The following is a 21,463-nucleotide window of genomic DNA, read 5'->3' as shown; positions in this document are numbered from 1 at the left end:
GTAGAATCTAACTTAATATGTGCAATACTGGAAAGTAGAAAACTAAAAACACCAATGAAAAGAATCAAGGAGAAGCTATACAGCAGGAGAAGAATATCATGTTCATGGATTGGAAGACTTTAATATATTAATTTCCTTGTGCTGATTTACAGATTCAACCAATTAATCTCAACCAATATCTGAGGAAGAATTTTGGGAATACTGACAAGCTGATTGAAAATTTACATGAAGGGGCAAAGCTACTAGAATACTTAAATAGAAGAAGTTGAATTATGCCTCTTAGTTGATTTCATGACTTACTCTAAAGCTCTTTTAAACTGACAGATGGTAGCTACACTTGTGGTGGGCATAGCATAATGTGTAGAGAAGATGGATGTCCATGATGTATACTTGAAACTGATGTAATATTGTATGTCAACTATACTCAAAACAATTTTTAGAAATTTCTAAGAATGAGAATTGCCTTTAGAACTAATTACAAGACCCTCAAGAAATTCATTCTCATTTACTAATTGTTACACTTAATTTTTAAGTCAAAATTTGTGACCTTTAATGCCTGTCTTAATTGTTGATGTGGTTCTAATTGGCATGTGGGCATTCCCAAACACCTTGTCTATACTTCAGTGAACAAGATCTATTTCAACTGAATAAATCTGAACATGTGCCACAGGCTATGAAGGCAATTGTCAAGCATCCTTAAAAATCTTTTGAGGATATTTTTTCAAAGAAACTATGCACACGTTTACATTCTGGTGTATTTGTTTTAAATTAATGTTATCACTTAATATTAGCAGCGCATAGATAGGTATTGGAGCAAAATAAATTAAGGTGAAGCTAAAAAAAAGTGAAAGAGTAGATACTTAAATCAGTTGAACAGATCAGAGATCCCAAAAGTAAAACCACACAATATAGTCAACTGATTTTTGACAAAGATGCCACAACAATTAAATGGAAAAGTAATATTCTTTTTTTTAAACTTATTTTATTTAAATTCAATTAGTTAACATATAGTGTATCATTAGTTTCATATATAGAGTTCAGTAATTCATGAGTTGCATATAACACCCAGGGCTCATTACATCATGTGCCTTCCTTAATGCATGTCACCCAGTTACCCCATCCCCTCACCCAACTCCCCTCCATCAACCCTCAGTTTTTTTCCTATAGTTAAGAGTCTCTTATGATCTGTCTCCCTCTCTGATTTCATTTTATTTTATTTTTCCCTCCCTGCGCCTATATTCATTAGTTTTGTTTCTTAAATTCCACATATGAGTGAAATGATATGGAATTTGTCTTTCTATGACTGACTTACTTTGCTTAGCATAATACCCTCTAGTTGCATCCATGCCATTGCAAATGGCAAGATTTCATCTATTATCTATCATCTATCTATCTATCTATCTATCTATCATCTATCTCTATATCTACCTATCTTCTATATATCTATCATCTATCTCACATCTATATCCATTCTTCTGTTGATGGACATCTGGGCTCTTTCCATAGTTTGACTATTGTAGTGCAATAAACATTGGGTGCAGGTGCCCCTTTGGCTCACAACATTAGTGCTCAAGAGTTGATGTCCATATACAAAAATAAAGGAACCTCAAAATCTACCTCACATCTGTATTATAGCCATCCACACAGGTGTAAGGTGTGAGGAGGATAACTCATTGTGATCTTTATTTGCATTTTCCTAATAATCAGTGATACTGAGCACCTTCTCATATGCCTGTTGGTCATTTGTATGTCTTTTTGGAATAATGCAAACTCAGGTATTTCGTTGTTTTTTAAATCCAGTTATTTCTATCCTTGCTATTGAGTTGTATTTGTTCCTTATATATTTTGGATACTAACCTATTATTGGATATATGGTTTGAAAATATTTTCTCCCATTCCATAGGCTGTCTTTTTATTTTGTTGATTGTTTCCTTTGTTGTGTAGAAACTTTTTATTTTTTTATTATTTTATTTTATTTTTTTAATAAATTTATTTTTTATTGGTGTTCAATTTGTCAACATACAGAATAACACCCAGTGCTCATCCCGTCAAGTGGCCCTCTCAGTGCCCGCCACCCAGTCACCCCCACCCCCCGCCTACCTCCCCTTCCACCACCCCTAGTTCATTTCCCAGAGTTAGGAGTCTTTCATGTTCTCTCTCCCTTTCTGATATTTTCCAGTTATTTTTTCTCCTTTCCCCTTTATTCCCTTTCACTATTTTTTATATTCCCCAAATGAATGAGACCATATAATTTTTTTCCTTCTCTGATTGACTTATTTCACTCAGCATAATACCCTCCAGTTCCATCCACGTTGAAGCAAATGGTGGGTATTTAAGTTTCTAATGGCTGAGTAATATTCCATTGTATACATAAACCACATCTTCTTTATCCATTCATCTTTCAATGGACACCGAGGCTCCTCCCACAATTTGGCTATTGTGGACATTGCTGCTATAAACATTGGGGTGCAGGTGTCCCGGCGTTTCATTGCATCTGAATCTTTGGGGTAAATCCCCAGCAGTACAATTGCTGGGTCGTAGGGCAGATCTATTTTTAACTCTTTGAGGAACCTCCACACAGTTTTCCAGAGTGGCTGGACCAGAAATTTTTTAGTTTGGCATAGTCTTGAGTTTTGTTTTTAAAGATTTTATTTATTTATTCATGAGAGATAGATAGAGAGAGGCAGAGGCCAAAGGAGAGGTAGGCTCCTTGCAGAGCAGGGACCATGATGTAGGACTCGATCCCAGGACCCTGAGATCATGACCCGAGCCAAAGGCAGACGTATAACCAACTGAGCTACCCAGGCACCCCTGGCATAGTCTTGTTTACTTATTTTTACTTTTGTGCCTGTGTTTTCAGTGTCAAACCCAAAAACTCATTGTTAACACCAATGTCAGGGAGATTTACTTTTGTGTTTTCTTCTAGGTGTTTTATGGTTTCAGATCTTATGTTTAAGTCTTTAATCCATTGAATTCATTTTTGCATCTGGGTTAAGATGCGTGTCCCATTTCATTCTTTTGCATATGGATATCCAGTTTTCCCACCACTGTTTATTGAAGATACTGTTCTTTTCCCACTCTTCGCTCTTTATTCTTGGCACTTCTGTTAAAGGTCAATTGACTGTATGTATGTTGATTTATTTCTGGGCTCTGTCTTCTGTTCCATAGTTCTATGGGTCTGTTTTTATGGAACAGTCATACTGTTTCAATTACTACAGCTTTTTAATATGGTTTGAAATCAGGAAGTATGATGTTCTTTCTCAAGTTGCTTTAGCTACTAGGGATCTTTTCTTGCTCTATGGAGCAGAGTGTAGAGAGGGCACAGGTCAGAGGTACGGCAGCTTCAGGGTCTGAGTCATGAGCACTCCTGGTGCCTGTAGCTTGGTGCTTTAAGTCTGAATGTTTGCAGAGCAGACACGGAGCTGGTATCTGGGGAAGGGCCATGCCTATAGTGAACACAGCACTGGGGTCTGGTGTGTGGACTTGCCTGTTGGAATGGTGGCTTGGGCATTGTAGGTGCAGACACTGGTGGAGAGGCTGAGCAGCTGGGAGGCATGTGCAGAGCTGCTGTGATCCTGGGACTCCAGGAGCAGGCTAGGCTGCATTGACAGTGGTTCTGGTGGCTGAAGGGTGGGGCATGCAGAGTGGCTGTGGATGCAGAGTCTAGAAGGCAGGCACATGCAAAACCACCATGGAGCTGGCATCTACAGCGGGGGTGCCCTGAGCCATGTGGCTCTTGAGCCCCGGATGCTGAACTGTTGGAGGGGGAGCAGCCCCAAAGCCCAGGGGGTACAAATGTGGCTCTTTCTTGGGGGTGGGGCACACAGCACTGTCTCCCTCTCTAGAGAGTCTACAGCTGCAATGGTTGTTGGTTACCTCAGTGGCTTAAGCCACAGTTGTCCTCTGTGGAGCAGGCTCTTGGGTCTGCACTAACAAATGCATTGGGGCTCGCAGGGGTCCTCCGCTGCCAAGACTGTGGGGAGTCCTAGTGGCACTGGAGACCAGGGTAGCACTCTCTGTGTGGCTGACACTGAGAACCCACATCTTTGTTCCTGGCAGGGCTCCAAATGTCTCAGCTGTCTGAGCACAGTTATTCTCGGTGCTTTACTCCACTGTGTTACTGTGGATTCTCAAGCCCTTCCAGGGCTATTTCTGTTCATGGATAGCTAATTGTTGTTTTATTGGGAGGATGAAGTTGGTATCTCATACTCTGCCAATGGCTGATGTCACTGTATAAAAGATTCTTTTATAGAAATTTAGAGTACCCCTAAAACACAACAATAAGAAACAAACAACTCCAAAAAATGTGCAAATGGTCAGAACTTTTACCAGAAGAGAGAGAAATGGGAAATATACAAATGAAAAGATGCTCAATAGAATTTGGTGTTAGAAAAACATATACTAAAACCCCAAAGATTATCACCATGCATCTATTAAAATGTCAAAAAAAACAAACAAACAAACAAACAAAACCCAAAACCCAAGCCTGACAGTATCCAATACTATAAAGATTTGGAGCCATAGGAATAATCAGTCATTTTGCATTGTGGTAATTCAAAAGAAAAACAATTTGGCAATTCCTTATCAAGTTATACATGGACTTGGTATATGACCCAGCACTTGTACCCTTAGGTATTTACCACAATAAACTGAAAGTGCATGTCCCCAAAATGCTGCTTGCAAATGTTTATAGCAGCTTCATGGAGAATCATCAAGACTAGGAGGCAACCAGATGTACTCCCAAAGGTGAATGGTTAAGTAAACTGGTTGAGTGGTAGGTAAATGGAATACTATTCAGTAATAAAAAGATATGAGCTGATGATTCTTAGAACAACATAATTGGCTTTTAAAAGATTTTATTTATTTATTGGGGGAAGAGCAAGATGGCGGAAGAGTAGGGTCTCCAAATCACCTGTCTCCACCAAACTACCTAGAAAACCTTCAAATTATCCTGAAAATCTATGAATTCGGCCTGAGATTTAAAGAGAGACCAGCTGGAATGCAACAGTGAGAAGAGTTCGCGCTTCTATCAAGGTAGGAAGACGGGGAAAAAGAAGTAAAGAAACAAAGGCCTCCAAGGGGGAGGGGGCCCGCGAGGAGCCGGGCTGAGGCCGGGGCGAGTGTCCCCAGGACAGGAGAGCCCCGTCCCGGAGACGCAGGAGCTGCACCGACCTTCCCGGGGGAAAGGGGCTCGCGGGGAGTTGGAGCAGGACCCAGGAGGGCGGGGATGCCCTCGGGCTCCCTGGGACAGTAACAGCAACTCCGCGCCCAGGAGAGTGCGCCGAGCTCCCCAAGGGCTGCAGCGCGCACGGCGGGACCCGGAGCAGCTCGGGGGGCTCGGGCGGCGGCTCCGCGGAGGGGGCTGCGCGGCCCCGGGAGCAGCTCGGCCGGGCTCGGGCAGAGGAAGAGGCTCCGTGCGGAGGGGGCTGCGCGGTTCCAGGAGCAGCTCGGAGGGGCTAGGGCGGCGGCTCCGCGGAGGGGGCTGCGCGGCCCGGGAGCGCGAATCCAACAGCGCAGGACCCGGAGCACAGGGCGCTGGGACACAGCCCAGGATCCGGCCTCCCCCGGGACAGGCAGAGACCGGGAGGGCCCAGGACAGCAAGGACGCTCCTGCCCCGAGCTGAGCAGATCAGCGGCCCCGCCCGGAGCCTCCAGGCCCTGCAGACGGAGTTCCTGCCGGAGCTGAATCCAGGTTTCCAGAGCTGCCCCGCCACTGGGGCTGTTCCTCCTGCGGCCTCACGGGGTAAACAACCCCCACTGAGCCCTGCACCAGGCAGGGGCACAGCAGCTCCCCCAACTGCTAACACCTGAAAATCAGCACAACAGGCCCCTCCCCAGAAGACCCGCTAGACGGACAATTTCCAGGAGAACCAAGGGACTTAAAGAACACAGAATCAGAAGATACTCCCCTGTGGTTCTTTTTTTTTTTGTTTTTTGTTTTTTTGTTTTTTTTTTTTGTTTTTTTGTTTTTTTGCTTTGTTTTGTTTTGCTTTTTGATTTGTTTCCTTCCCCCACCCCCCCTTTTTTTTCTCCTTTCTTTTTCTCTTTTTCTTCTTTTTTTTCTTTCGTTTTTTTTTCTCTTCCCTTTTTTTTCTATTTCTCTTTTCTTTCCTTCTTTCTCTCCTCTCTTTTTCTCTTTTTCCCAATACAACTTGCTTTTGGCCACTCTGCACTGAGCAAAATGACTAGAAGGAAAACCTCACCTCGAAAGAAAGAATCAGAAACAGTCCTCTCTCCCACAGAGTTACAAAATCTGGATTACAATTCAATGTCAGAAAGCCAATTCAGAAGCAGTATTATACAGCTACTGGTGGCTCTAGAAAAAAGCATAAAGGACTCAAGAGACTTCATGACTGCAGAATTTAGAGCTAATCAGGCAGAAATTAAAAATCAATTGAATGAGATGCAATCCAAACTAGAAGTCCTAACGACGAGGGTTAACGAGGTGGAAGAACGAGTGAGTGACCTAGAAGACAAGTTGATAGCAAAGAGGGAAACTGAGGAAAAAAGAGACAAACAATTAAAAGACCATGAGGATAGATTAAGGGAAATAAACGACAGCCTGAGAAAGAAAAACCTACGTTTAATTGGGGTTCCCGAGGGCGCCGAAAGGGACATAGGGCCAGAATATGTATTTGAACAAATTCTAGCTGAAAACTTTCCTAATCTGGGAAGGGAAACAGGCATTCAGATCCAGGAAATAGAGAGATCCCCCCCTAAAATCAATAAAAACCGTTCAACACCTCGACATTTAATTGTGAAGCTTGCAAATTCCAAAGATAAGGAGAAGATCCTTAAAGCAGCAAGAGACAAGAAATCCCTGACTTTTATGGGGAGGAGTATTAGGGTAACAGCAGACCTCTCCACAGAGACCTGGCAGGCCAGAAAGGGCTGGCAGGATATATTCAGGGTCCTAAATGAGAAGAACATGCAACCAAGAATACTTTATCCAGCAAGGCTCTCATTCAAAATGGAAGGAGAGATAAAGAGCTTCCAAGACAGGCAGCAACTAAAAGAATATGTGACCTCCAAACCAGCTCTGCAAGAAATTTTAAGGGGGACTCCTAAAATTCCCCTTTAAGAAGAAATTCAGTGGAACAGTCCACAAAAACAAAGACTGAATAGATATCATGATGACACTAAACTCATATCTCTCAACAGTAACTCTGAATGTGAACGGGCTTAATGACCCCATCAAAAGGCGCAGGGTTTCAGACTGGATAAAAAAGCAGGACCCATCTATTTGCTGTCTACAAGACACTCATTTTAGACAGAAGGACACCTACAGCCTGAAAATAAAAGGTTGGAGAACCATTTACCATTCGAATGGTCCTCAAAAGAAAGCAGGGGTAGCCATCCTTATATCAGATAAACTAAAATTTACCCCAAAGACTGTAGTGAGAGATGAAGAGGGACACTATATCATACTTAAAGGATCTATTCAACAAGAGGACTTAACAATCCTCAATATATATGCTCCGAATGTGGGAGCTGCCAAATATATAAATCAATTATTAACCAAAGTGAAGAAATACTTAGACAATAATACACTTATACTTGGTGACTTCAATCTAGCTCTTTCTATACTCAATAGGTCTTCTAAGCACAACATCTCCAAAGAAACAAGAGCTTTAAATGATACACTGGACCAGATGGATTTCACAGATATCTACAGAACTTTACATCCAAACTCAACTGAATACACATTCTTCTCAAGCGCACATGGAACTTTCTCCAGAATAGACCACATATTGGGACACAAATCGGGTCTGAACCGATACCAAAAGATTGGGATTGTCCCCTGCATATTCTCGGACCATAATGCCTTGAAATTAGAACTAAATCACAACAAGAAGTTTGGAAGGACCTCAAACACGTGGAGGTTAAGGACCATCCTGCTAAAAGATAAAAGGGTCAACCAGGAAATTAAGGAAGAATTAAAAAGATTCATGGAAACTAATGAGAATGAAGATACAACCGTTCAAAATCTTTGGGATGCAGCAAAAGCAGTCCTAAGGGGGAAATACATCGCAATACAAGCATCCATTCAAAAACTGGAAAGAACTCAAATACAAAAGCTAACCTTACACATAAAGGAGCTAGAGAAAAAACAGCAAATAGATCCTACACCCAAGAGAAGAAGGGAGTTAATAAAGATTCGAGCAGAACTCAACGAAATCGAGACCAGAAGAACTGTGGAACAGATCAACAGAACCAGGAGTTGGTTCTTTGAAAGAATTAATAAGATAGATAAACCATTAGCCAGCCTTATTAAAAAGAAGAGAGAGAAGACTCAAATTAATAAAATCATGAATGAGAAAGGAGAGATCACTACCAACACCAAGGAAATACAAACGATTTTAAAAACATATTATGAACAGCTATACGCCAATAAATTAGGCAATCTAGAAGAAATGGACGCATTCCTGGAAAGCCACAAACTACCAAAACTGGAACAGGAAGAAATAGAAAACCTGAACAGGCCAATAACCAGGGAGGAAATTGAAGCAGTCATCAAAAACCTCCCAAGACACAAGAGTCCAGGGCCAGATGGCTTCCCAGGAGAATTTTATCAAACGTTTAAAGAAGAAATCATACCTATTCTCCTAAAGCTGTTTGGAAAGTTAGAAAGAGATGGAGTACTTCCAAATTCGTTCTATGAAGCCAGCATCACCTTAATTCCAAAGCCAGACAAAGACCCCACCAAAAAGGAGAATTACAGACCAATATCCCTGATGAACATGGATGCAAAAATTCTCAACAAGATACTGGCCAATAGGATCCAACAGTACATTAAGAAAATTATTCACCATGACCAAGTAGGATTTATCCCTGGGACACAAGGCTGGTTCAACACCCGTAAAACAATCAATGTGATTCATCATATCAGCAAGAGAAAAACCAAGAACCATATGATCCTCTCATTGGATGCAGAGAAAGCATTTGACAAAATACAGCATCCATTCCTGATCAAAACTCTTCAGAGTGTAGGGATAGAGGGAACATTCCTCGACATCTTAAAAGCCATCTATGAAAAGCCCACAGCAAATATCATTCTCAATGGGGAAGCACTAGGAGCCTTTCCCCTAAGATCAGGAACAAGACAGGGATGTCCACTCTCACCACTGCTGTTCAACATAGTACTGGAAGTCCTAGCCTCGGCAATCAGACAACAAAAAGACATTAAAGGCATTCAAATTGGCAAAGAAGAAGTCAAACTCTCCCTCTTCGCCGATGACATGATACTCTACATAGAAAACCCAGAAGTCTCCACCCCAAGATTGCTAGAACTCATACAGCATTTCGGTAGCGTGGCAGGATAGAAAATCAATGCCCAGAAGTCAGTGGCATTTCTATACACTAACAATGAGACTGAAGAAAGAGAAATTAAGGAGTCAATCCCATTTACAATTGCACCCAAAAGCATAAGATACCTAGGAATAAACCTAACCAAAGATGTAAAGGATCTATACCCTCAAAACTATAGAACACTTCTGAAAGAAATTGAGGAAGACACAAAGAGATGGAAAAATATTCCATGCTCATGGATTGGCAGAATTAATATTGTGAAAATGTCAATGTTACCCAGGGCAATATACACGTTTAATGCAATCCCTATCAAAATACCATGGACTTTCTTCAGAGAGTTAGAACAAATTATTTTAAGATTTGTGTGGAATCAGAAAAGACCCCGAATAGCCAGGGGAATTTTAAAAAAAGAAAACCATATCTGGGGGCATCACAATGCCAGATTTCAGGTTGTACTACAAAGCTGTGGTCATCAAGACAGTGTGGTACTGGCACAAAAACAGACACATAGATCAGTGGAACAGAATAGAGAATCCAGAAGTGGACCCTGAACTTTATGGGCAACTAATATTCGATAAAGGAGGAAAGACTATCCATTGGAAGAAAGACAGTCTCTTCAATAAATGGTGCTGGGAAAATTGGACATCCACATGCAGAAGAATGAAACTAGACCACTCTCTTTCACCATACACCAAGATAAACTCAAAATGGATGAAAGATCTAAATGTGAGACAAGATTCCATCAAAATCCTAGAGAAGAACACAGGCAACACCCTTTTTGAACTCGGCCATAGTAACTTCTTGCAAGATACATCCACGAAGGCAAAAGAAACAAAAGCAAAAATGAACTATTGGGACTTCATCAAGATAAGAAGCTTTTGCACAGCAAAGGATACAGTCAACAAAACTCAAAGACAACCTACAGAATGGGAGAAGATATTTGCAAATGACATATCAGATAAAGGGCTAGTTTCCAAGATCTATAAAGAACTTATTAAACTCAACACCAAAGAAACAAACAATCCAATCATGAAATGGGCAAAAGACATGAACAGAAATCTCACAGAGGAAGACATAGACATGGCCAACATGCATATGAGAAAATGTTCTGCCTCACTTGCCATCAGGGAAATACAAATCAAAACTACAATGAGATACCACCTCACACCAGTGAGAATGGGGAAAATTAACAAGGCAGGAAACAACAAATGTTGGAGAGGATGCGGAGAAAAGGGAACCCTCTTACACTGTTGGTGGGAATGTGAACTGGTGCAGCCACTCTGGAAAACTGTGTGGAGGTTCCTCAAACAGTTAAAAATAGACCTGCCCTACGACCCAGCAATTGCACTGTTGGGGATTTACCCCAAAGATACAAATGCAATGAAACGCCGGGACACCTGCACCCCGATGTTTATAGCAGCAATGGCCACGATAGCCAAACTGTGGAAGGAGCCTCGGTGTCCAACAAAAGATGAATGGATAAAGAAGATGTGGTTTATGTATACAATGGAATATTACTCAGCTATTAGAAATGACAAATACCCACCATTTGCTTCAACGTGGATGGAACTGGAGGGTATTATGCTGAGTGAAGTAAGTCAGTTGGAGAAGGACAAACATTATATGTTCTCATTCATTTGGGGAATATAAATAATAGTGAAAGGGAAAATAAGGGAAGGGAGAAGAAATGTGTGGGAAATATCAGAAAGGGAGACAGAACGTAAAGACTGCTAACTCTGGGAAACGAACTAGGGGTGGTAGAAGGGGAGGAGGGCGGGGTTGGGAGTGAATGGGTGACGGGCACTGGGTGTTATTCTGTATGTTAGTAAATTGAACACCAATAAAAAATAAATTAAAAAAAAATAAAAGATTTTATTTATTTATTTATTTATTTATTTATTTATTTATATCTATTTATTTGAGACAGAGAGCGTGAGCAAGGGGAGGGATAGAGGGAGAGGGAGAAGCAGACTTCCTGCTGAGCAGGGAGCCCAATGCAGGACTCAATCCCAGGACCCTGAGGTCATGACATGAACCAAAGGTAGATGCTTAACTGAGCCACCCAGGTGCCCCCAAAATAAATAATTTTAAGTGTATTTTAATAAGTGAAAGATTCAGACCCAAATCAGAGGGTAAAAGAATCAGACCACATGTTATATAATTCTGTGCATATGATATTCTGGAGAAGGAAAACCTATAAGGATAAATGATAGTTCAGTTTATCCAGGGGTTAAGAGAAGAGTAAGTTGTTGTCCACAAAGAGACAGATAGGGGAGTTTTTAGAGGGATAGAATTATCCTGCATGGTATTGGGATGGCAGATACATGAACGTATGGATTTGTCAAGCCCTATACAATTATACATCACTTCAAGCGAACTTTACAAGTTAAAAAAAAAAAAATCAACTGGAAGGTGAGAGGGCTGTGGACCAGAATGCAAACTATTACAAAATAAGGCACAGGAAGGGGGAGGAAAAAATAGTTGATATAATGTGTTGATTGGAAGTTATCAACTTCACAGGCTAAAAATAGAAGGAACATTCCAGAAATATTGTACTCTAGTTGGTAAATTGTTGCCCACGGGGGCACTAGTTAACAATTTTGAATGGCTTTACATATATTCTAGAGTTGAAAAAAAAAACTGGAATTGGTCAGAGAAGTAAGCAGAAAGGCTGAAATAAAAGGGCTTATATTAAAGACATCCCTATGAAGTCATGTTTCTCACTCTCTCTTCTCTCTCTTGATATATATTATAGATACAAAAACTGTAGATTTGATAGATTTGTTTGTATACACAGGAGCATACACACACACACACACATATGTGATAACTATCTGCCTAGACGGCCTAGAAGTGACTCCCCAGTAGCAACAAGAACACCCAGTCCTCAGATCTTTTTTCCTAATTATAATTCTCTAATTAAAAGAAATAGTACAAATCACTGATTTTAGGGCTGAGATAGGAAAAATACAAGCCGAGCCTAGAGCAACTGATCCTTACAGAAAGAAAAAAAAAAAAAAACAACAAAGCAAAACAAAACCAAAAACATAAAGAGAAGGATTAAGACATGTCCGAAGGAAACAGATCACATGGAAGATGCCCTCCATGGCCATGATGGAGCAAGATGAGTAATAAAACAAATAAGAGTATGTAATTATTACCAGAGTGTAGAACAAAGATGCATGAACTCATGCCTATGAAAACCAACAAAGAAACAAAGTAAAAGAAAAGAGACTTTGTTTTAGAAGAATTCTAAATGATATATTTAGGACCCCCTCTCCCCAGAGTGGAGTCTATTACTCAGCCACTTTGAGTGTGGACTGGACATTGTTACCAAGTTACGAAGAATGGAGTATACAACACGGAAAACAAATAACTTTACAGTGAATACAGCAGCAAAAATATCTTGGTGGAATGATCAAGGTTAACATCCTCAGTGATAAGTCACATTGGTAACATACATGCCCTGATAGGACATGGCAAGAAAGACATTTCTTATTCTTGCTCAAAATCTGTAACTCCTGTCTAATCATGAGGAAAAAAAAAAAAAAACCAAGGGCAAATTGAAAAACATTAGACAAAATACCTGACCAGTATTTCTCAAAGCTATTATGGTAATGAAAAGCAAATAAAGACTGAGAAATTGTCATAGACTACAGAGCATAAGGACTCCATTCAGTGTTGTATCCTGGCTTGGAACTTTTAGGAGGAAAAGGACATTAATTGAAAAATAATAAAATCTGAAAAAATATTTGAAGTTTAGATAATAGTAATGTAGCAATAGTAATGAGTAACCAAGTTTCTAGGTTTTGACAGATGTATCACAATAAACTAGAATGATACTTTTTTCTTTTTTATTAAGAGATTTTATTTATTTACTTGAGAGAAAGAGAGAGCAAGTACACAGACGGAGAGGGAGAAGCAGACTCTCTGCTGAGCAGAGAGCCTGACATGGGGCTCGATTCCAGAACTCTGAGATAATGAGGGAGCTTTCTGAGCATTGGCAATAGCAAATATAAAGGCCCTGAGGTAGGAGGGAGCTGAGATTTTCCAGAAACACCAGGGAATTCAGTGGGAGTGAAGTGGAGGGAAGGAGAACGGTGGCAGGACATGATGTCGCTCATCTGAAACTGAAGTGTCCCTGCCTGAGGTCACTAGCCATCTCATAGAATTTCCAGAGGGAAAAATAGATAACACGACCATTACTTAGGGCATTTATCTTATACAGTTGAAGAGTTGGTAGTCCTCCATAGAAAAATTGACAAATTGCTTTATTATCAATCGATCCCCTTTTCTGGTTCTCTGACCTTCTTGCTTTTGAAAGTTATCATGTGACCCTACTTTTTCTACCAAACGACTTGCTGAGGACAAATATTTACTCCTTTAGGATATTATAGCTCTGAAAAAATAGAGGCTAACAAAATCTACCTTTATTTATTTCTTTATTTTTCAATGGTTTAATTATACTAGGCTCCCTTCCAAATATTCTTTTATTTTATTTATTTATTTAATTTTTAAAAAGTTTAAAAAAATTTATTTATTTATATATTCATGAGAGACACACACACAGAGGCAGAGACATAAGCAGAGAGAGAAGCAGGCTTTATGCAGGGATCCCGATGTGGGACTCGATCTCGGGATTCCAGGATCACACCCTGGGCTGAAGGCAGACACTCAACCGCTGAGCCACCCATGTGTCCCAAAATATTCTTTTTTAAAATTTAAATTCAATTAGCCAACATATAGTACATCATTAGTTTCAGAAGCAGTTTTCAATAATTCATCAGTTGCATATAACACCCAGTGCTCATCACATCACATGCCCCCTCCTTAATGTCCGTCACTGTTCCCCCCTCCCCCCACTCCTCTCCCCTCCTGCAACCCACAGTTTGTTTCTCAGAATTAGGAGTCTCTCATGGTTTGCCTACCTCTCTGATTTTTCCCCATTCAGTTTCCCCTTCTTCCCTTACGGTCCCTTTCACTATTTCTTATATTCCACATATGAGTGAGACCATATAATGATTGCATTTCTCTGATTGACTCATTTCACTTAGCATAATACTCTCCAGTTCCATCCACACCAGTGTAAATCCTTTCTGATTGCTAAATAATATTCCATTGTATACATACAGCACATCTTCTTTATCCATTCATCTGTTGAAGGACATCTTGGCTCTTTCCACAGTTTGGCTATTGTGGACATTGCTGCTATGAACATTGGGGTGCAGGTCTACCTTTATTTAAAAATCCATGTCATGTTCTTCATTTAGATTCTTGGAGTAGTTTTTTAAGTAGAGAAATAAAAAATCCTAGATTTTAACTTATACTCTGATCCACAATTAATTATTTTAACTTTTTATTAAAAGCTAGCCATGTTTCAGCTCCCTCCTTTTTTTTGTACTCATGATATTTATTCATTAGCTGCAATGATATATTTACATTACATATCATGTAACATATAACTATTACTGTTTTACACTTTCACATTTAGAAACTGATTCTTCTTAGTCAAATTCTTCTTTTTATAAATTTATTTTTTATTGGTGTTCAATTAGCCAACATATAGAATAACACCCAGTACTCATCCCGTCAAGTGCCCACCTCAGTGCCCATCACCCAGTCACCCCCACCCCCCCGCCCACCTCCCCTTCCACCACCCCTAGTTCATTTCCCAGAGTTAGGAGTCTTTCATGTTCTGTCTCCCTTTCTGATATTTCCCACTTATTTTTCTCTTTTCCCCTTTATTCTCTTTCACTATTTTTTATATTCTCCAAATAAATGAGACCATATAATGTTTGTCCTTCTCCGATTGACTTATTTCACTCAGCATAATACCCTCCAGTTCCATCCATGTCGAAGCAAATGGTAGGTGTCATTTCTAATGGCTGGTTTATGTATACTATGGAATATTCCTCAGCTCCCTCCTTTAACAAATTTCCCACTCTTGTGTGTTTGTGCACACATGGATCCTTGCACACATTCTTTTCATGGGCTTGAGCCCTGTTTTACATATATGCTTGCATCATCGTGTGGTGGAGAAAATGTGAACAGTATGAATAAATCAATTATAATTAATAAGGTTCATGATAAGCATGATCATTAAATATTTAAAGTCCTCATGGATATTCTCATCCAGATGTTACACAACTGGACATATTCTTTTTTTTTTAGTAACAGAATTTTGAAGAGGAAAGTATCATGTCAGTAATTTAAATGCACTGTGGGCTGTAAACTGTGAGTTTGTGCATGATGAAAATCTGACAAAGATGAATCTAGGTGACTGTGGATCCTACAGCCCTAAGAGGTGAAGCTTAAAGGCAGTTTAACCTTCTCAACAACTTTATTGAAAGCATTCTTGACGTCTTTGTTCCTCAGGCTATAGACCAGGGGATTCAGCATGGGGATGATCATAGAATAGAACACAGATGCGATTTTGTCTGTGTCCATAGAGTAGCTGGAGGTGGGCTGTATGTACATGAAGATGAATGACCCATAGAAGATGGACACTGCAGTGAGGTGGGAGACGCAGGTGGATATGGCCTTCAGGTATCCCTCCACTGAGGGCATCTTCAGGATAGTGATAAAAATGAATAAGTAGGAAATCAAGATAATGAGGAGAGCAAAAAATATGTTGAAGACTGCTACAAAGACAAGAACCAGCTCACTGACATGTCTATTAGAGCAAGAGAGAGTCATGACTGCCGGTACATCACAGAAAAAGTGATGGATCACATTGGAATTACAGAAGGAGAGCCTAAAAATGTTCCAAGTATGGATTGAGGTGTTTAGAAATCCACAGAAGTAGCAGCCTATGGATAGCCAAGCACACACCCCTGTTGTCATGGTGGTGGCGTAATGGAGGGGTTTGCACACAGCCACATAGCGGTCATAGGCCATTGAGGTCAAGAGATAATTTTCCACAGTGGCAAAGGCTACAAAAAAGAACATCTGAGCAGCACATGCATTGTAGGAGATGACCTGGTCTCCTCTAAGTAACCCAGCCATGACCTTGGGAGTGACAGCTGTAGAGTAACCAAAGTCCACCAGAGAGAGGTTACTGAGAAAAAAGTACATGGGAGTGTGGAGATGGGAGTCCAAGAGAATCAACATCATCATGCCCAGGTTCCCAGCCAGAGTGATGAGGTAAATGAGGGTGAACATGATAAAGAGGGGGATCTGTAGCTCTGGGGCATTGGTTAGTCCCAGTAGGATGAACTCAGTCACTTTTGTGTTGTTCTTCATGAGTATTGTTGGGAATCACAGGATGCCCTGTAGCCACAGGAAATAAAGGAACAGTCATAAACAAATGAGATAGTGATGTGAAACTCATTCAATTTTGTGTTATGTGTGCTTGTGTTGTATATACATACACTATTTCATTATGGCAAGAACTTGTTCTTGCAAGATTCTCCATATCTAAAGTATGGAATAGACAATAAATGTTAAGGCACAAATTATCTGTAGAGTTTGACACTGTTGAAGCTGAAACATCTTCATGGATTATTTTCCAAGTTTTAAGTTTTGTAAATTTGTAAACAGAGGTGTAGAGAATGTAATGTCTTGATTTTGATGAATCATCTAGAATGAATCTATCTGTCAATTCAGTTTTTCTGAACCTAGTACATGCTTATATCTATGGTTCTTATGTGCCAGGAACTGCTCTAGACATATTATATGAATATTCATTTATTACTCTCAACAAATCCATGAGATTGATTACTTGTTATCCCCATTTAATTTATGAAGTACAGAGCTTGAATATTGTATTTTTGAGTTTGCACAATTATTACTGCCAAAGTCAAATTTTGCACCCAGGCAGAGTGATTCCCATGTCCACTGATCTCAATTGAATTTAAATTAAATTGAATTTAACTCAGTTAACAATCATGCTATGTCTCCCATGTCCTGAACTCAGAGTTTGGGGTTTCACAGTGAAGTAACAGAGAGAGATGTGCATAGAACATGCACTGGGATATGGCAGCAGCAGGGTCTCAGACAACCAGCAGAGGCAGTCTGAGGGGTGGGCATCATCTAAAGTAAAGCTTGGGCTCTGGGACCAGGGGCATGTCAGCCCTACCATTCTCTCCTGAAGAGTCATTGGTACTACCTTAACTCCCAGAACCTGTTTTTCTTCATCTACAACATGGAAATAGTAATGAGACCTCACTCAAGGTTTTATTAGAAGAAGTAAATGATATATAAAACCAGTAACCAAAATGCCAAATATTTAACACAGCCTGATCAGTGTAAGGTATAATGTCAGTATTAGGATGAGAAAGGTGGCCTCTCTGGTGGTTTCAGAAATGTCAGGGGTGATGTTCAAAGCTTGGTTAGCCTCCATCTTCAGTATGGCTTATAGTGCACACTTGGTCCCCTGGGACCTTCTGTGTCCTCAGTGTTGCTCAATCTGTCTGTCCTCTGCCTGCCTGAGTGGCTGTTCCAGCACCTGCATGTGAGTCATTGTTTGGCTTGATTTCTTTCTGAACACCCATGTTTTAGCTTGGGTTGACAGTGTCCCCACTCCCTTTTTATTTTTAGTTTTTTTAATAAATTAATTTTTTATTGGTGTTCAATTTACCAACATACAGAATAACACCCAGTGCTCATCCAGTCAAGTGTGCCCCTCAGTGCCCGTCACCCACTCATCCCCACCCCCCGCCCTCCTCCCCTTCCACCATCCCTAGTTCATTTCCCAGAGTTAGGAGTCTTTATGTTCTGTCTCCCTTTCTGATATTTCCCACACATTTCTTCTCCCTTCCCTTATATTCCCTTTCACTATTATTTATATTCCCCAAATGAATGAGAACATACACTGTTTGTCCTTCTCCAATTGACTTACTTCACTCAGCTTAATACCCTCCAGTCCCACCCCCTTTTTAAAAATGATTTTCTTTATTTGAGAAAGACAATGTGTATTAGCAAGAGTGAGGGGTAGAGCGAAAGGGAGAAGCAGACTCAGGGCTGGATCCCAGGACCCTGAGACCATGACTTGAGCCAAAGGTAGACACTCAACCCACAGAACCACCCAGGAGCTCCAAAAGTGTCCCCTTTCTTAGACTCATTATTTACCTCTTTATGGTTATCCCATAGTTGAATCACAGGGATCAATGGGTGGAGGTTTCTAGTTTACTGGTATTTTTAGCTTGTAGATCTGTGTTTGGGCCCATTACATGTCTTAATATACTTTATTTGAATGTTATCTTGTATGTAGGAATTTTGTTTTTTTTTCTTTACATTTGACTTGATAGAGTTTAGAAGGTCATTTGTCACTTGTTAATCATTGGTTTACTGCAGCTCTCCTTAATTCTTTCGACAGATATTGGTTGAGATAAAATTAAGACCTATTTAATCAGAACATAACCTATCCATCTTATTTTTACTAATCTCATTTAGAAGAATGGCATGATAATGTTTCACAATTATCAGTAAACTCCTTGTAGATGGAAGTTTTGATACATATATCCAGCCTCAACTCACTGCTTTAGAAATTTATTTCTGTGCTTAAATAACCTGTAGCAGGTATAGATGCCCTATTGGTTTCACTTGAATTACATTTCTCACTAAGAGTGTAGATAGAATGTAGAAGCTTACCTTGCTACTGGAAAAGGAGCAGTCAATCCTGAAGAGTGAGTTTGGAATCAGAAATTCAGCCATAGGATGATGCAAACATAAAGTGAGAAGCAGTCTCTATCAGACGCTGGTCAAGTAGTTCCAAGATCTCTAAGGTAAATGAGAGGAAGAACACAATATGAAGCCAGGAACCCATGTTCAAGTGTCGAATTCACCATGCATTCTTTGTGTGCCCTTGAAGGAGTCCCTTATATTCTTCTTATCTCTAAAACAAAGCAGAAAATTGCCTCACCTATACAATACAAGCAGTAGTTTCTGTGAATAGCAAACGAGGGATCCTCTATAAAACACCTGCCTGAGGTGAATATAATTTTCATCTTGAGGTGCTTTCTCTGGCCATGATTGGAGGTTCATGACAAATCCTCAGGTCAGGATTTGAAGGTGGGAGGAGAGTACGGTATGTACTAACAGCCACTAACCTTCAGACAAATAGATGGTGGCCAGAAGGGCTGGGCACATGTTGGATCCTTCTCAAATAAGGTCACACTGAGTCATCTTGGGAGTTTTAGAAACTAACTCATGGGCATCAGGAAGGAGTTTCAGAGAAATGAGCTCTCTGGGCATGTCCCCCAGGAGGTCATTTGTAGCTCTTATTTTCCTAGGAAAGAATAAATTAAATTGCCTATGGGGACTTAGTTGGATGTGTTAATGGTGGACGCATAGTTTTGTTTTCCCTATACTTTGTAATTAAAGTGTAATTTACAAATAATAATTTTTAATAGGTTTACATTATAGTTTGAAAAACTGTTCAAAGTGGTCAAATTTCTATGGTCATGGAACCACTAACACAATCATGATGTGGAAGAGTTCCATCATCTAAAGAAAATCTTTGAGCTTCTTTGTCATCAACCCCTTTCTTACCTAATGCCCATGGTGACCACTAAACCATTTTCTGTCTATATTGTTTTGCCTTTGCAAGAAGGTCACTTAAACAGAATCTTAGCACATGGAGACTTTTGACTCTGGCTTCTTCCAGTTAGCATGGTGCATCTGAGACCCATCCATACTGTTAGCTGTATTAATTTCCTAGAACTGCCATTAACAAAGTACCACAAACTGAATGGCCTATATAATGGAAATTTATTGTCTCACATTTCTGGAGCTAGAAGTCTGAGATCAACGAACTGGCAACGTGGTTCTGTTGGGTTCCTCTGAAAGCTGTAAGGGCACATCTGCTTCATGTTTTTCTCTTAGCTGCTGGGTGGTTTGCTGGCCATCTTTGGTGTTCCTTGTCTTCTGCTGCCTCATCCTGATCTCTGTGTTCATCTTCCCATGGTGTTCTCCTTGTGGTATGGCTCCAAGTTTTCCGCCTTTTTGTTATTTTTCTAAATTGGAGTTTGATTTGCTAACATATAGAGTAACACCCAGTGCTCATTCTGTCAAGTGCCCCTCTCAGTGCCTGTCACCCCATTACCCCCCACCCTCCCTTTCCACTACCCCTTGTTCATTTCCCAGAGGTAGGTGTCTCTCATGTTCTGTCTCCATCACTGATATCTCCCATTCATTTTCTTTCCTTTCCCCTTTATTCATTTTCACTATTTTTTACATTCCCTGTATGAGTGAAACCATATAATGTTTGTCTTTTTCTGATTGACTTACATCACTCAGCATAATACCCTCCAGTTGCACATTGAAGCAAATGGTTAGGTATTTTTCGTTTCTAATGGCTGAATAATATTCCATTGTATACATAGACCACATCTTTTTCATCCATTTATCTTTCAATGGACACCAAAGCTCTTTCCACAGTTTGGCTATTCTGGACATTGCTGCTATAAACATTGGGGTGCAAGTGTCCTGCCATTTAACTGCATCTGTATTTTCTGGGTAAATCCCCAGCAGTGAAATTGCTAAGTCATAGGGTAGTCCTATTTTTAACTCTTTCAGGAACCTCCACACAGTTTTCCAGAGTGGCCGCACCAGTTCACATTCCCATCAATGGTGCCAGAGGGTTCCCCTTTCTCCACATCCTCTCCAACATTTGTTGTTTCCTATCTTGTTCATTTTCCCCATTCTCACTGGTGTGAGGTGGTAACTCATTGTGGTTTTGATTTGTATTTCCCTGATGGCCAGTGAAGCGGAGCATTTTCTCATGTGCTTGTTGGCCATGTCTATGTCTTCTTTGGTGAAATTTACCTTCATGTCTTTTGCCCATTTCATAACCAGATTGTTTGTTTCTTTTCAGTTAAGCTTAATAAGCTCTTCATAGATCTTGGATACTAGCCCTTTATCTGATAGGTCATTTACAAATATCTTCTCCCATTTTGTACATTGTCTTTTAGTTTTCTTGACTGTTTGTTTTGCTCTGCAGAAGCTTTTTATCTTGATGAAGTCCCAATAGTTCATTTTTGCTTTTGTTTCTCTTGTCTTCATGGATGTATCTTGCAAGAAGTTGCTGTGGCCAAGTTCCAAAAGGGTGTTGCCTGTGTTCTCCTCTAGGATTTTGATGGATTCTTGTCTCACATTTAGATCTTTCATCAATTTTGAGTTTATCTTTGTGTATGGTGAAAGGGAGTGGTCTAGT

At 40.2% G+C, this 21,463-nt stretch overlaps 1 protein-coding gene across 1 annotated transcript; it reads right to left on the bottom strand.

Moving 5' to 3' along the window:
* Positions 1–15,606: 15,606 nt before the first annotated feature.
* LOC112663155 (olfactory receptor 5B2-like) lies at positions 15,607–16,551 on the bottom strand. The gene has a single exon (XM_035701319.1). The coding sequence runs from the start codon at positions 16,549–16,551 to the stop codon at positions 15,607–15,609; it is 945 nt and encodes a 314-aa protein (XP_035557212.1).
* Positions 16,552–21,463: the final 4,912 nt, after the last annotated feature.

The sequence above is a fragment of the Canis lupus genome, chromosome 18 (assembly GCF_003254725.2).
Source record: "Canis lupus dingo isolate Sandy chromosome 18, ASM325472v2, whole genome shotgun sequence".
NCBI classification, from domain to species: Eukaryota; Metazoa; Chordata; class Mammalia; order Carnivora; family Canidae; genus Canis; species Canis lupus.
The sequence above is the reverse complement of the archived record's forward strand: the minus strand, read 5'-3'. Positions and strand labels throughout refer to the sequence as shown.

Bases quoted from the DNA above. Each gene is read 5' to 3' on its own strand.
- LOC112663155 (XM_035701319.1), bottom strand. From the start codon at position 16,551: ATGAAGAACAACACAAAAGTGACTGAGTTCATCCTACTGGGACTAACC.